The following is a 12313-nucleotide window of genomic DNA, read 5'->3' as shown; positions in this document are numbered from 1 at the left end:
ACAGGCCCAGCCGCTCCGCAGCATGTGGGATCTTCCCGGACCGGGGCACGAACCCGCGTCCCCTGCATCGGCAGGCAGACTCTCAACCACTGTGCCACCAGGGAAGCCCCTATATTGTTCTTTAAGTTTGGAAAACTTTTTGAGGGCCTCTGGAGCTTTTGACTATGCCAAGCCAAGCTGCTTGTTATCAGGTCAGGAAAACGGGTGCTTATTGAAGAGGCTAAAAGGGCTTCCAACATAACTACAAGGAAACTGAGCCATTCTAGAAGAGACAGGTGACTCTGCTTTTCTGTCAAGTCTTTGGCCCTTATCATTGGACTCAACTAACTATTTCACGTTCCTCTGGCAGTGAAGGTTTTCTCTTCCATTTTGAAACAATATCTCTCAGCTTACTTGAAATCTTGAGTTTTTTTTTTTTGTTTGGTTCCCACTTAGACCCTATTTGTGTATTTAGGTTACCAAAGGCTTCTATAGCTGAGGCAAATTGAAGTTTCTCAGTGGTATTTACAGCAACCAGCACCTGCTCCTGTAGAGAACCACTAACTCAAGATACTGTGTTTTACCTTGAAGATGAATTGCAGACATACTTTTAAAAGGCAAATCCTTCATTTCAAGGGTGAAAAAAATACCACTTAACAAAACATTCCAGCTGGTTAAATTTAGGACAAGAAAAAAACCTGATCCAAGAATATTCTCTGGCTTTGAGCCCAGGGTATTTTTCCTTTTGGAGTGAATTTGGTACAGTTTCATTCATGTGGAGCTGTTGCCTCCCAGCATTTTATTCTGGGAGGGAAGGTCAATAATGACTGTCTTGTTGCTAAATCCAATGGACACCTCTCAAGTTATTAACCTCCTTGACCTCTCAACATTGTTTGAGATTGTTGACTATTATCTCTTTCTTAATACATTGCCTGGCTTTCCTTCTCCCTTTCTAGCCTTTCTTCCTCTGCCTGTCTTTTCTGTTGGTATTCTTCTTGGTTCTTTCCTGAGCCTTCTTCTCACATTAAACATTCTATCTGGGCTCTTTTATCCATGCCATGGCTTCACTGGGAATTCCTAAATCTATATTTTAGCCTAAGTATTTTTTCCTGAACTTATGTTCAGTGTATTCAACAGTTCACTTGACATATTCAGTTGAACAGCAAGTAAGTAACTCAACCTTAGCAGGCTCAGAGGTGAACTCATCAAGTCTCCCCTCAGTCCAGCCCTTCCTCTCATGTTCTCCATCTCTGTAAAGGTCACTTCTGAACAGCTAATTTCTCAAGCCAGGATTTCTTGCCTTTTACCTTCCAATCGACCACCAAGTCCTGTTGATTCTACCTTTTTCCATCCCTACTGCTACTACACTAGTTTTTTTTTAACCTGGGCCACTGGAAAAAACTTCACGTAACAGCACTTTTGGATTCCAACCCTCATGCCACCCCTCCATCTTCCCAATCCATTTTTTTAAAAAAATTTATTTATTTATTATTTATTTGTGGCTGTGTTCGGTCTTCGTTGCTGCATGCGGGCTTTCTCTAGTTGCGGCAAGTGGGGGCTACTCTTCGTCATGGTGTGCGGGCTTCTTATTGCAGTGGCTTCTCTTGTTTCGGAGCATGGGCTCTAGGCGCTCGGGCTTCAGTAGTTGTGGCATGTGGCCTCTGTAGTTGTGGCACTCAGGTTCAGTAGTTGTGGCTCGTGAGCTCTAGAGCGCAGGCTCAGTAGTTGAGGCGCAGGGGCTTAGTTGCTCCGCGGCATGTGGGATCTTCCCAGACCAGGGCTCGAACCCATGTCCCTTGCGTTGGCAGCCAGATTCCTTTGTTTGTTTGTTTGTTTTTTAAGATACAAAAGATGTCTTTTATTTCTTCAATAAAGCCCTCCAGGGTTCCCTGCTGACGCAATGGTTAAGAATCCGCCTGCCAGTGCAGGGAACACGGGTTCAAGCCCTGGTCCAGTAAGATCCCACGTGCTGCGGAGACACTAAGCCTGTGTGCCACAACTACTGAGCCTGTGCTCTAGAGCCTGCAAGCCACAACTACTGAGCCCATGGGCCTAGAGCCCGTGCTCCACAATAAAAGAAGCCACTGCAGTGAGAAGCCCGCACACCGGTATGAAGAGCAGCCCCCACTCAACGCAACTAGAGAAAGCCTGCACGCAGCAATGAAGACCCAACACAGCCATAAATAAATAAGGAAAGAAAGAAAGAAAGAAAGAAAGCCCTCCAAAATTTACTCTCCCATCTTGTAAGGGCCACATTTTCTCCAAGGACCAAACCCACAGACTTTGGTGTTGCCTAATTTACTTTACCAAGGAATTAAAACCATGAACCAAAGCTTGCTGCTTAACCCTTTCAGTGCTGACCTTCCCCATATCCGGGGCAGGGAGGGGGCGTGGGGGGGCGGTGACAATGAAATGCAGAGAGGAGAGGACAGACACACAGAGTGTACCCATGAGATGCGGGAGCACCAGCGTTAACGGAAATAAAGCCAGCTTTGGATAGGGGGCTCAGAAAGTTAGTCCCAGATGTACTGGGACACGACGGATCCCCTCCTCATACTACATCTCTGGGCTTTCCTCTCCTCTGCTGCAGGTGTCAAACCAAGCACTGTTCTTCCAAGATGCCCTGCCGGCCCAGGGGTCCAGGAGGCCATAGTTCTGGCCTCTGTGACATTCTGAATGCCTCCTCACTAAGAACAGCAGTTTGACAACATAAATTATCCAGTGGCGTGGAGTCAGGCTCAGGCTGTACACCTCCACACTGCTTTTTATGGATCCCGCCCCGTGAGCTTCCCGATTCCACCCCAACCCCCCCCACCCCCTTTCCTGCCATATTTGGAGCTAAAGACACCAGCATTTGTTATGACTTCTGCATAAAGCAGTCATGGAAGCGGCCCCTTCAGGGTCTCTGGCTGCCCACTTCCTCTTGATCCTCCCCCACCCCTACGAAGTCCAGTCAACGCAGAAGAGATCATGCCTAGAGTTAAAATGTGCAGTGTTTCTAAAGGGAAGAGAAATGTCACATAGAAAGTATTACAAAAAAGGATTAACTTTGTCAGCTGTCCACACACTATTAAGACCACATGCTTCATACAGCGGCAATGCAGTCAAGCCCACTTCTTCACTCAGCAGGCAGAGCTGGGGACAGGCCTCTGGCTCAGGACAAGGCAGCTGAGGAAGGCGGGGGGCGCTAGGAGCTCTGCTGCTTCTAAAGTCTCTACTCCGCGGCAGCAGGGTGGGAGGATTCTTAACCACTGCGCCACAAGGGAAGTCCCCCCAATCCATTTTTTAATACTCTAGCCAGAGTGATCTTTCTAAAACACAAAACCTTTTGGGATCGCTCAAAATCTTTCAACGACTGCCCTACATTTAGGATAAAGCCCAAGCTCCTTATAATAATATGTGAAACCCTGTATGATGTTTACCTTCTTGCATATTCCTTCCTCCCTGCCATGTGTCCCCTTGTTCCATTCCTCAAATATATAAGCTTCTCTCATTATCTGGCCTTTGCATGTTTTGTTCTTTTTGCCTATAACCCCCTTCCTTCACCTCACTGGCTTGGCTAAATCATCCTACAGGTCACTTTCTTTGAGAAGTCTTCTCTGACTTCTGTTCTCATCTTGGTTGGCCCAGATCCCCAGACTAAGTGAGATACTAATCTGTGTTTCTGCAGGTTGCCATGTTTCCTCCATTGTAACACTCATCCAGTCTTCCACCAGATTGTAAGCTCCATCTTGTTCACTTCTGTATGCTCAGTGTTCAGTGTAAGGCTCAGCACAGCATGGGTGCTTAGCTTAGCAGACATCTGTTGAATTGAATTTTAATGTGTTAGAAGCCATGGAGGTCTTAGTACTACTAGTTGAAGATTAGTGTGAAAGATGACATTCTATAGTGGTTCTTTGGCTGGATTCTTATTTCTCCACTGTTTATTTACTACCTTAGCAACCTGATTCATTTAACAACTCTGAAATTTAGTTGTCTCATCTGTAAATACAAATGCTTGAACTTCCTGAAGGCAAATGGTAGGATGATTTTTTTCTTTTTCTGGTTACTAGTATTTTATGTATTAGTCAATTATATTTCCTCTCTTGTGCAATGATTATTCATGTTCTTTGGTACATTTATTCTTTCTTACTGATTTGTAAGACTTCTTTGTACATATATACATATTTGCCATATATTATGTAAATATTTTACATTCATTTTTTAATTTAAAAATTAAAAATTTTTATGGCCATAGAAATATCTTTTTTTTTAATTAAAAAAAATTTTTTTTCAACCATTAAAAGCTGTAAAATCCACTCTTAGCTTACTTGCTGTACAAAAGTAGGTGGCTGGCCAGATTGGCCTGTAGGCAGTTTTCCAACCCCTGCACTAGTATGTTCATTAAATCTGAGCCATCTTTGCATTCCTGGAATATATACCACTTGAATGTATCATGAATATACTGATGGATTTGATTTGCTAATATTTAGGATGTTTGTGTCTATATTCATAAGTCAGATTGGTCTAGCAGAGATTTCAAACTAGTTATAGGGCAGAGATATATTTTATTTGGTCTACATAATGTTTTTCAAAAATTTGAACAAATAGTCAATATTTAAAAATTGGGAGATGTCATATTAAAACTTAGACATTTCTAGCTTTTCTTTTAAAAAAGGAATGTGGCAAAACTGGGGGAATGTGGGCCTAGTTTTTTGTTTTGTTTTGTTTTGTTTTGTTTTGGGTACGCGGACCTCTCACTGTTGTGGCCTCTCCTGTTGTGGAGCACAGGCTCAGCGGCCATGGCTCACGGGCCTAGCCGTTCCACGGCATGTGGGACCTTCCCGGACCGGGGCACGAACCCACATCCCCTGCATTGGCAGGCGGACTCTCAACCACTGCGCCACCAGGGAAACCCCGTGGGCCTAGTTTTGTCACATTTTTAATAGGTCTTCTTTTATCTATGTTTTCTATTTCATTAACTTCTACTCTTATTTTTATCTTTGACCTTTGGTCTATAGTTTTCTGTTGCTAACCTTATCTGGTTTTTGTCTTTGCCTAGCCTTGTATCTAGTACTGACAAATCTTCCAGTTTTTTTTTTTTTTCTAGTTCTGAAACAGTTTTAAATTACATAGGCATTATCTGTTTCTTGAAGGTCTAATAGAATTGGCCTCTAAAACTATCTGAGTCTTCTGTAATTTTGTCAGGTAGATTTTTTATTTCCTTTTGTATTTTGTCTATGGTTAGTGATCTGTTAAAAATGTCAAACTCTTGTATCAATTTTAATAATTAATACTTTCTAGAAAAGCACCAATTTCCCCCCAGATTTTCAAATTTACAAATAAAGTTGCAATGGTTTTCTCTCATAATTTAAAGAATTACCTTTGTATCTTGGCTATCTTTCTCTTTCCCAAACTTGTTTATTTATAGTTTTCTTTGTTTTGACAGAGTTCTGTTTTATTGGTCTTTTCAAAGAACCAGGCTATGGTTTTATTGTTGAAGTCTGTTTTTTAAAAATAAATTTCAACTTTAACTTTATTATTTCCTTTTAAAATCTTCATCTGAATTAGCTGTTCCATTTCTCTTTGAAATGAGTCTTTAGTTTAAAGAATTTTGAACATTGTCTTGTTTTCTAAGTAAAATCATATTTCCCCTGAACTTTCTATTCCGTTCCATTGATCTGTTTGTCTTCTTTCTACATTATTATAAGACTGTTTAACATCTGGTAGTCCTAGTCCCCTTTATTATTATTTTTCAAAATTGTTTTGGATATTCGGCCAGATGATATCTTAAAGGCACTAAGGTTCTTTGATAGCTAATGTGAAAATGCACCCAAATAAACCTCTTTAGTCCCTTCCCTCCAAACACAAGTAGTTCTTATTCGTCTTGAAACAGAGTCAGTCTTAAAAAATATAATCAATCAATCTTTGTATGTGGATGTGCTGTATGTATATAGTGCATTTAAGTGGTTTTTTTTGGTGTGTGTGTGTGTGTGTGTGTGTGTGTGCTTGTGTATGTGCATAGGATGCATGAAAATCTGTGGGGTGAGATTGTATATATGTGTGAGGTGTGTATGTGGTGTGTTTATTTGTGTGTGGGGTGTATGTATACGGTATGTTTGTGTATCTGGTGTATTCGTGAATGTACGTGGGAAGTGTTATGGTATGCGTGGGTGTGTGTGCAGAGTGTGTGCAGTGTTAATATTGTATGTGTAGTTTGTTTATGTATGTGTGGAGTGTGTGTGAGTGTTAGAGGGATACTGAGGCCCATGACCAGGGGAGCTAGAGTGTTCAGGGCATGTCAGAAAGCCAGGCGTGGTCCTCAAACTCCCTTGTCTTTTTGGAGAAAGCAGGGCCATAATTCTCAACCCTTTCTGGATGTCTGCTGTAGACAGTAGTGTGGGTTAATAGGGCAAGTGTCTCCTGCAGTGCCACTGCGCAGGCTCCCACTCACTTCTGTCCTCCCCATCCTGAGAAAAGAGTGACCTGCCCCTTTAAGAGCAGGAAGCTTCTAGTGCTCTACTAAGTAAAGGGGCCTTATTGTTGGTGGTGAGGGCGGTGGAGGTGGTGCCACCACAAGAGTCAGATCACTATCAGAGTGACACTGGGGTCCTCAACTGATGGGGCAGGAGGAGTCAGGAGGGAACCTGCAAGGCAGCAGGACCTTTGTCCCAAGTAGGGGTGAAGTGCCAAGTGTGCGCCTCAGTCTTTTCTCCCCCAGGCCACATACAGATAATGCAAGTCTACCCAGCTCTCCTGCTGGCTTCTACCCTCCTGAATGTGTATCTGCCGGTTGCTCACAGCTTCCTGAGTCCAAGGTGGTCTCCCTTAGTGCAGGTGCTACAGTGGTCCCTGAGCTGTGAAGGGGCCACTGTCACCTTGGGCACATCACTTTTCCCTTTGTGGGCCTCCCTTTGCTCAGACTCCTGAACATCATACTTTCTAATTCCTACTGGGGTGGACCCCCCTTTCAGGGGGCATTCTCAGGCCATGCCTAACTCATGCTCCCATCTTGGTCCCGCAGGTCTACAGCACTTCCAGCCTCCGTGTCCTGTCTGAATCCTGTGGCTTGAGCCTGAGGTTGCCCGTTTTCCTTGGCTGGATGGAGTGGCAGAGCCAGGATACTTCCGTGCCCAGAAAGGATGCCTGGACTCAGACTTCCCCAGCCAGGAGAAGGATCAGGCCCGCTCAAGTCCAGGGTGCAGGTAAGTCTGTCTGTCACTGGGCTGGGGCCAAGGGAGCTGGCTTGCCCCTGCTAAGGGCAGTGCTCAAGGAGCTGGGGTGGGGAAGTGCAGAGCAGGGCTTCACAGTGCGCCAGGATTTGAACGACCCACTGGCCTTTATGTGACTCATTTGCACTTGACCACTACTTTGTTGATTTCTGGGCTCCTTTTCCGGTTTCTGCTCCCCTCTGGTGGCCAGCTGGCCCTGTGGCATCTAGTTTCCTTACCTGACTCAAGAAGGCAGGTCTGCTCCCTCCACCTGCCATTGGCCATGGGGCAGGAGTGGAGGCCAAGGAAGAACAGGAGGAGGATGGCCTTTGGGGCAGACCAGGCCTGGGTTCAAATTTCAGCCCTGCCCACCTTGGAAAAGTCACCTGCCCTCTCTGTGTGAGATTTACCAGGTTTATTCCTGGTAAATTGGGGCTAATACTTTCTAGGGTTACCGTGAAGATTAAATGAGAAGATGTGTGTAAATTGCCCAGCTCAGCCACTGGCACCTGGTACTCCATACATATAACTTTTCTCCCCACTTTCTTTCTTGCATCCCCCAACCTTGTCTTGAGTGGATCACTGAGCCACAGATATCCATTTGGCAACTGCCGACACTTCCCATTTTTATATTTTACATAAGACCGGCAGCTTTCCCCATGGCAGCAACAGAGAGCTGCAGAGCAGATGTCTTTGAAACTGCTCCCAGGAGGCATCCCGTGAATGTTTGCCGACAAAGCAGCGCAGGGGCTGACCTTCCTTCCAGCTCTGCTTCCTCGCAACAAGCTCTGGAGATTGAAAGTGCCTGCCCCCTCCACATACTATACTGTGCATTTCTGTCCCTCAGGTGCTGGGGGCCTGTGCTCCTGTCTCATGGCACCAGGCTGCCCATGGGGGGCCATGAGGCTGGCTGGAGGAAGCTGCTCTGGTCTGGACCTGTGCCAGGCTGCTCTCATCCAAGAGAAGGCTCAAGAGAGAGATGGAAGAGCCAGGGTCAGGGAAGGGCCCTGCAGCTGGTGGGGGGTGGAGGTCCAAGGGTGGAGAACGTTTTTCCAAACCCCACCGCTTTGGGCCAGGAGGGTGCTCCCCTGCCCTTGCTTGGGTCTGGTGAGTACAGGTCTGAGCTTCAAAGCATGTCGCAAACCTGGCTAACTGCTGGCCTGGGGCAGCTGGGCGAGCAGGCCAAGCCCGCCGAGTGGGCGCGCCAGGAGCCGCGGGCCTGGTATGGGGCTGGCACCTGCAGCCCAGAGCGGCCCCCGAGCCCTGAGCCTCGGTGGGGCCGCCCATCCTGCCGGCTCCACGGGGAGGACCACCGTCCCGTCAGCAGATGGGCCGCGGGCGCCTCCTCCCCTCGGCCGGTGGCGGCTCGGTCAGGTGGAAATCTCCTCATTCAAACCGGCGCGGGCCAATCAGGGCCTGGCGCGCCCGCCGGTTCAAATGCGCGCTGCAGCCGGCCTCCCGCGCCCGCCGCCGAGACACTGGCGCGTGGGCGGTGAACCTGCTGCCTCGGTTACCGGGAGCAACACAGACGCGTCGAGTTACAGGCGCCCCGGCCCGGCGGGAGCGGGGCCATTGCCATGGAGCGCTCCCTGCACCGCGTCTCCCTCGGGAGCCGGCGCGCCCACCCGGGCTTGTCCTTCTACCTCACCACCTTTGGTAAGTGCCCGCGGCGGCTGCCGCCAGGGGCTGCTTCACCCTGCCCGCAGCGCCCAGAGAGGGCAACCCCCTCGTGGTGGCAGGTGAGGCAGGGAGCAGCCATCCTTCTGTTTGGGGACATCTGCCTCCCGTGGTCGCGCAGGAGGGGCTCAGGGCACGGGCACAGGCTCAGGCCGCGCAAGCCGCTGGGCCCCACCTGCTGCCTGGCCACTGGGGCCGAGTGCAGTCGGTTGTGCCTCACTTGGCTGGGACAGTCGTGCCCCAGTTAATCTTTCAGGGATGGGGTTTGCCACCACGGAGCTTCCCATGAACAAGCAGCTCAGGGTTAAGTCAAGGTCTTGTTACTACATCTCCAGACCTCCTCAGTCCTTTTTCCTTTGGCTCAGGGACAGGACAGGTGCTGGGTCAGCCCCGATGGCCTTGGCTTCCTGTGGGCTCACCTTGGAGAGGCTGCAGCGCCCCGGCTCCAGCGGATGCCTGACCTGCAGCAGAGGTGGGAGAATGCTCTCCTCCAGGAGCTACTGTGCTCTCAGCAGGGTCCCAGGGCTGCCCTGGGGGCTTGAGGCGGAAAGAATTGGGCAATAGGCTCCTGCTTCCAAGCCCCTAGATAACAGGAGTGGGTCCCCCCAAATAACAGCTGGGCAGCAGCTGCCCCAAGGGTCTGGGCAAACCTGGCCTTCCAAGTCCCCGCAGTAAAGATAAATAGCCGTGTCCTAGGATACAGCTCTCCCTAGCCTTTGTTTCCTCACTGGTTCTGCAACTCTCTGTGGGCAGGGAGTTATGTCTCCTCTCTGAAGACTTGAGATCCCGAGAGGAAGGTCTCCCAATGAGCCAGCTGCAGAGTTGGTACCTGAGCTCAAGCCTTCTGAGATGACGTGTACAGCACATTTAAAAAAAAGAACCTTTATACAATTTTCCTCATGAAAGTTGGGGCAGTTACTGCAACATAAGTGGACTTTGCCCACATTTCAAAGACAGAGCACCTAAGGAGTTGTGCCCTCCTTGGGGTTCCGGCTCTCCTACTCTAGGGCTTACCTGTATCAGCACGCTTGGCTCTTCACAACCTGCCTTCTTCTCTAGGGGTAGAGGGAGTAACGGAAAAGCAGTGGCTTGGCCCCTAGAAATGGCCTGAGGTCTGGCATTCTGGAATTCACGGGTCCAGTTGGTAGAGGGTAACAAGAGTAATTAACTCAACACCGTTTGTTGCATGTTCATCACGTGCCATGCCGTGTGCCAAGTGCTTTCCCTGCATCATCTCATTTAATCCTCCCAGCCGGTGGAGGCAATTCCTGTTAGCCCCATGAGAATGTGGGATTCTACCAGATAGGGGAGGTTCCTGGGATGCTCTGAGCTGGTGGTACTGGGGTGGTCAGGAACGAGTGTGGGAGAGCTGTGAGGCCTTGTTACCTTAGCCGTGTCCTGATTAAAAAGTAAAAAACGTTTCACTGTTTTTTCTCCTTATTATCATGGTAAGATGTATTCATTGTTGAAAACTTAGTGAAAAGAAGAAAGCGAAAATCACCTGTAATCTGACTCCCCAGAGGAGGCCATTGTTAACATGGTTTATATCCTTCCAGACTTATTTCTCTGTGTGTGTGTGTGTGTGCACGTGTGTGTATTTGTGTGTGCCTAATTTTAACAAAATTGAGATTCTGCTGTATGTACAGCTTTGTAACCCGTTTCTTTTCCTTACTGGTATGATGTGACTATTTCCTTGTATCAGCCCATATTCTTGTACTGAGTTAATCTCCCTGCCAGATCTGGGAAGTTGGGGAGGGTCCAACCCAGCAGGGAGTGGATGACCTGCCCAGACATGGCCTCAGGGCTGCGTTGGGTGGGTATCAGGGTGTGATGTGACCTGAGTGTGCACCGGGGCGGGCAGGAACCTGGTGGGGTGGGGAGCCTCCCGCTCCACGTATGCAGCCTCCTCTCAAATCTCTCCGTGGACTGACACTGGAAGAGTTCTCTCCTGCTTCCTTCATTAGCTCTGTTTCCTTGACAAATGCCATCCCTCTTCCAGGCTGCTGATTTCTTTGTACACTGAGTGATCTTTGCTTGTCTGCTTGGGAATGAAGAGTTTTACCAGGGGTTTTCAAACGTGGCCAGTTATCAGAAGCACCTGGAGATCCCAGAGATCCTGGTTTAATAGGTCTGGGGTGCAGCCAAGAATCTGTAATTTTAAGAAGCCACAGAAGTATTTTGTTGATGAGCCAGGTTTGGAAGCTATGGATTCAGAGTCAGTTGGCTATCAACTATTCAGTTTTTGTCTATCAACTATTCAGTTTGATAGCCAACTTGGACTCCCTTAAAATGAAGGTCTTTGCTAAGTTTTCCTCAGTTCACTGGCTTATCCCCAGCATGGCAGGTAGCCCCTGGCCTTCAGCAGTGGGCTCTGCCCTGGTGGAACCAGAGGAAGCTGCTGCTTAACTGGTAGTTCCCTGAGCACAAATAGGTAAAGGGAGCTAAATTTCCAGCATCTCTGGAACTAAAAAGAAACAAAATTGTTTTGACCAGAATTTTTTTCAGGGAGAATACCGTATGGAATACGTCGTGATTTATGTATTTGTGTGTGTGTGTGTGTTTGTGTGCATGAGTACAGCTCCTTGTACCCCAGTAAGGGGCACCTTCAAGTAACGTTAGTTGGCCATACATTGTTGCCTTCTAAGGAGGTGGCCTGGCTTCAAGGGAGGGGGGTAAGTAAACTAGAGCTCGAACCCAACTACTACAGAGGGATTTTATATTTATAAGAAATGGTATAATTTGAAGAAGCCATTACAGGTACACATAAGTTTTTTTTCCTTCAGGATTATATATTTTAATTTTATTAGTATATTTGTTAACTTAAAAAATAGCTTTTTTGAGATATAATTTACATACATACAATTCACTCATTTAAAGTATACAATTAAATAGTTTTCAGTACATTCACAGAGTTGTGTAACCATTACCGCAGTCAACTTTAGATCATTTTTATCACTTCAAAAAGAAACACTATACCCTTTAGTTTATTACCCCCAATTCCCAATCCCCTCTGTCCCCTAACTCTAAGCAATCACTGATTTACTTTCTGTCTTTATATACTTGCTTATTCTGGACATTTCATATAAATGGAATCCTATAATAGGTGGCCTTTTGTGACTGGCTTCTTTCAGTTAGCATAATGTTTACAAGGTTCATCCATGTTGTAACATATATCAGTATTTCATTCATTTTTACAGCTGAGTAATATTCTATTGTATGGATATACCACATTTTCTTTATTAATTCATTGATGGACATTTGGATTGTTTCTGTCTTTTGGCTGTTATGAATATTGCTCTGCTATGAACACTGATACACAAGTTTTTGTGTGGACAAATGTTTTCACTTCTCTTGGGTATACACCTAGGGGTGGAATTGCTAGGTCAAATGGTAACTCTATGTTTAACTATTTGAGAAACTACAAAACTCTTTTCCAGAGTGGTTGCACCATTTTGCATTTCTGTCAG

General features: G+C 46.9%; 1 protein-coding gene across 4 annotated transcripts in view; it reads left to right on the top strand.

Moving 5' to 3' along the window:
* RGS3 (regulator of G protein signaling 3) overlaps positions 1-12313 on the top strand; it is a 159929-nt gene that overhangs the window by 25465 nt on the left and 122151 nt on the right. For 2 of the 4 annotated variants that reach the window (XM_081238110.1, XM_081238114.1), the window contains one exon: positions 6983-7163. In XM_081238110.1, coding sequence (XP_081094236.1) covers positions 6983-7163 — 181 coding nt within the window. Of the gene's footprint in view, positions 1-6982; positions 7164-8712; positions 8826-12313 lie in introns of those variants that run through there. The other 2 variants (XM_081238115.1, XM_081238119.1) reach the window with 1 other exon arrangement.

Source organism: Mesoplodon bidens, assembly GCF_964165515.1.
Source record: "Mesoplodon bidens genome assembly, chromosome: 6".
Taxonomy (NCBI): domain Eukaryota; kingdom Metazoa; phylum Chordata; class Mammalia; order Artiodactyla; family Ziphiidae; genus Mesoplodon; species Mesoplodon bidens.
Note: the sequence above shows the minus strand (reverse complement) of the source record. Positions and strands in the feature narration are given on the sequence as shown.